Consider the following 4,074-nt stretch of genomic DNA (forward strand, 5'->3'; position numbering starts at 1 on the left):
ATGTGGCGGCGTCGAACACCGCTATGGCGTCTGCTAGCGCTGCCTCCTCCCACGCTTCATTCTCCGCAGCTTCCGGGTCGACATCGAACTCCTGCAGTGGTGGAGATGGAGGTGGAGGTGGATACGGTGGTGGAGGCAACTGGCCGACACCGGCGCGGTTCAGCATTGCGTACGTGGTGCGTAGGCGACGAGGCATGTGCTTGCGGCGGAGAAAGGGATGCCGGCGGCTGTGGTGACTAACATTGAACGGAGGAGGCCTTTTATAGACGCCGCGTCGCGAGAAGAGGCTGGAAGAAAGCGCTGGAAGAAAGAGCGGGAAAGCGTCGTGGCGTGCGAACAGCGGTGACGCGTGGAGGTTGCGCAACGCGACGAGACGTCTCGCTTGCCCTTCCATCACCATTAAGCCAAAGCTGCGACGCTTCGTTCGTGTGTCACTGACGCGTTGGGTCCGTCACTCCCCGCCTCGCTTCTCGCTGTGTCCGGCGTGCTCGGAGTGTTCCCTGTGAATCGGGGATGGACCCGGGGCACCGGACACCGTATTGGGCCACGCTGAGCGGAAAGGCCTTTGGGAATTGGGACACGCGGCTGGGAACGGAAAAATGTCCGGCGCCCAAAAAACGTTTAGGGGACGTTTTGGGGACGCGGGTGAAGATGCTCCTACACTAGTATGCCATCATTGCACGAAGATTGAGGCCTCGAGTCAATGTAACAAAATAGCCATGCACATATATCAACATTTTTCATCAGATCAGATGGGCCGCTAGCTTGCGCACAAGTACATTGCTCAAATTCTCCTGGCTGGCGAGAAAAATAATGCATGGCTTCCTCTCATGGACAAACGGGGAAAAAACGAGGAAAAAATTAGGATAGCAGCGTACGCCGAGAATACTTAGACATTTATGGATGGTTTCTCATAGTACTACGACTAGGTGGCCTTCGGATAAGTCCAAACCCCATCAACTATGCATGCCATCTATGCTTCCTAATTTCCAGGATAGCTCCTGATGGCTTGCATTACTGCTTGCTCCACCGCTTGTGCATCGATCACTTCCTCACCTTCATCCTGAAGCAACCATAATAAAACGTGGCATCAGTCAGGAAAGAATATCCAGCCTTCATATAATTAAGCTAGATTTGTTCTGTATCTTTCTGAATACCTCTCCCCCAACTGCTTGGAGTCTAAATGAACCGGCACACGAAGCCCTAGCCTCAAGAACAGTGAGGCCTAACACATCGAAGGCTTCAAGAATGGCGGCAAGGAGTCCTGGGCTGTTCTTATTTGTGAACACGCTGATGAGGAAACCCTTCTCGACGACCTCAACACTCACCTGAATATACAAAGTAAAGTTAGCGGCCATTTGCAGTTAGTAGATGGTGTCCCAGTGAGAAATATTATTGGTTATCGGGAATGCAATATTGATTCGTACCAACTGCGAGGGTTCTTCACAAAGAGTAGGAGAAGTGGTGTTTTGCGTGCAAGCTATCTCTTGATTCAGCTTTGAAATTTTCTGCTTCAGATCTTTGATGTATGTCGATGCATCTGCGATTATCGATCTTTTATTTGCCTGCATAAAATATTTACACATTTTCTGTTAACTGCAGCTGAATGACATATATATAACTAACCAACTAGATGACTGAAGCTAATGTTTATAAACCCCCAGTAGCAATTTGAGTTTTTTTTGTATTCTATGCTTTTAACGAGAACATGTAAGTTCTTATTAAGTTTACTGGTGTAGGTTCAGGTTCTCCAAAGCTTCCTTTCGAGTTGATCTGAAAATAACCTTAAATAAAGGGCGAGATTTTAATAGATGAGAACAAAGATAATAGATAGATCATTAGACAAATGAAACAGACTAAAGACTCAATAGAGAAAACTTTGGTAAAGTAACAGATTCTTCAAGAATAGGACATGGATCAAGCTTGAGAACGACATAGAAAATCTGAAGCGTAGGGTAAGATGGTGTGGATAAGATCGAAGATGATAATTACCGCTTGAGAGTGAGTAAGAGTTCGTAGAATCTGCAGCTTCTCATGCAAACTTGCTCTCTTCTGCTCCTTGGAGACCATCTCTCCCTCCCTCCCTCTCTCCAGCTCTTTCTAGCTATCCTCTCTGTTTCTCAAGCTCCCTCCTGTGTCTCTCTCCCTCCCTCCCTCTCTCCCTCCCTGTCTCTCAACAAGCTCTTCTATGGCGAGGAAAGCTATTTAAAGACGTTGATGGGCACAGGAGCCCCTGACAGGAGAGACAAGGTTAGAGGCTGTACACCCGGAGATCCTTCATTACCAGGATTGAAGTCTCTTTTCAGGTGCGTTACGCAACGGTGTTGCTTAATTTAGTCATTGAAATCGCCAAAAATGAGTAATTCCGAAAAAAAAATGTGACGTGGTACTCCCCCCGTCTTTGTATACAACTCACTCTGTTCTGACATGTCACCATTAACTATTTTGACTTGATAATTTTCTCTCCTAAACTATTTTGGTGCCATGAAAAATCTAATTTCTAGAGTAGTATATGTCACCAACATTTACCAAATATGATGTGTCACGTCTTTGTCTGTCCCTTTTGTGGGTGCCCCGGATAATGAAGTATCCTAGACGACTTAGTGCGATGAGGTGTCGAGGATACTCATTATCCCACAAGATAATCCTAAAGCTGAAACTAATATCACATGGTTTATTCACATTATTTCAAACAACAGTTTCGAAGGCAATCAAATCCTTGAATTGGAAAGTCAAATAAGTTTTATCTATCGGAATAAAGGGGTACAAATGTAGGGATTTTTTTACCTGTGGTGCCTGAGTGTTCATCATCCTCCAAATATGTCATAAAGGCTGGCTGCACTTAGTATGACATTGAAGTATGGTACATCTTAGGCCTTATGATAACAATCGAACGATTAAGTACTAACTTAATTACCCCTATGTTTACTAATATATGATATTTTGGCAGACTAATTTTGTGTGCCAAAATTAGGGAACAGAGGAAGTACAGTAAGATTTATACATATAAATGTCCACACAAAAAAGGATATCACACATCAATACATGAACCACATAGTTTTTGAAGCTAATATATTAACAACACAATTTCTAATGTTGAATTTATGTAATTCAGTTGAGGTAAATACCAAGCGAAATCTTAAGGGCTGGTTAGAAAAACAAAGGAATAAATGATAACTGGATTTGAATCGGTTGAGGATCACTGTAGTCATCATGGGCACTGTCAGTATGCAGGCAGGGCTCTTATTCCGTAACCAAATACAGTTCCCGCTAATGCTTTAGCAAACGTACAAACGAATGTACTTTTTCCTCACATGACTCTTGATGGATACAGAATAGAAACAAAACATTACATTCCTTCGTTGTTCTTTTCCTGTTAAACAAATGATTACATTCTTCATCCGTTCATTATAAGAGCAATTAATGCTTCGATATGCCATTGACAAGACATATGACAAGAGGAGTTGGGAGCCACCACATCACCTGCTCCCTGCCGAGCTCCCACTCACGCTTCTCTTGGCCTGTCGCCAGCTTTCTCGTCATTGTACCTTTGGTTAGTCCTAGGTTAACTAAGAACTAAGGCTGGTGCCAATGCACCACTACATTCTCATCCGCCACGTTAGCTTTTTCCCTCACTCTCACCCCACTCTCACCCCACGGTGCCAATGCACAGGCTATAGTGCCAGCTTTACTTCTCTTTCCTCCACGTCAGCTTTTCTCTCTCCTCGACATCAGCATTTCTTTTTCAGATTACAACAACATAAATAATGCAAGGAAATTATTTTATTGAACTAAAATTGTTACCGATTACATCATAGAAAAAATTACATAAAAATTTGAAAAGATTACATAAAAATTTGAAAAGATTACATAAAAATTTGAAAAAATTACATAATCTAGGAATTAGCCCACACATGCTCAATCAAATCATGCTGGAGCTGTGTATACATCGGTGACTCCCTCATTTCGGTGTCCATCTGAATCCTGGCTGCTAGGCTTGGTGGTGCATGGTGGTGTATTGCAGGGCCGACATTTGAAGCAACTGTCTCATAGATGTTGTCCAAATTTGTACCA

The 4,074-nt window shown here is 43.6% G+C and overlaps 1 protein-coding gene across 1 annotated transcript; it reads right to left on the minus strand.

Moving 5' to 3' along the window:
• Positions 1 to 687: 687 nt before the first annotated feature.
• Positions 688 to 2,149, minus strand: LOC127335233 (transcription factor ICE1). Its single transcript, XM_051361840.2, has 4 exons — positions 1,993 to 2,149; positions 1,428 to 1,565; positions 1,158 to 1,328; positions 688 to 1,063 (listed from the first exon to the last, which is right to left on the minus strand). The coding sequence occupies exons 1-4, from the start codon at positions 2,068 to 2,070 to the stop codon at positions 983 to 985; spliced, it is 468 nt and encodes a 155-aa protein (XP_051217800.1). The 5' UTR covers positions 2,071 to 2,149; the 3' UTR covers positions 688 to 982.
• Between the last annotated feature and the right edge of the window lie 1,925 nt (positions 2,150 to 4,074).

This window comes from Lolium perenne, chromosome 2 (genome assembly GCF_019359855.2).
Source record: "Lolium perenne isolate Kyuss_39 chromosome 2, Kyuss_2.0, whole genome shotgun sequence".
NCBI lineage: Eukaryota > Viridiplantae > Streptophyta > Magnoliopsida > Poales > Poaceae > Lolium > Lolium perenne.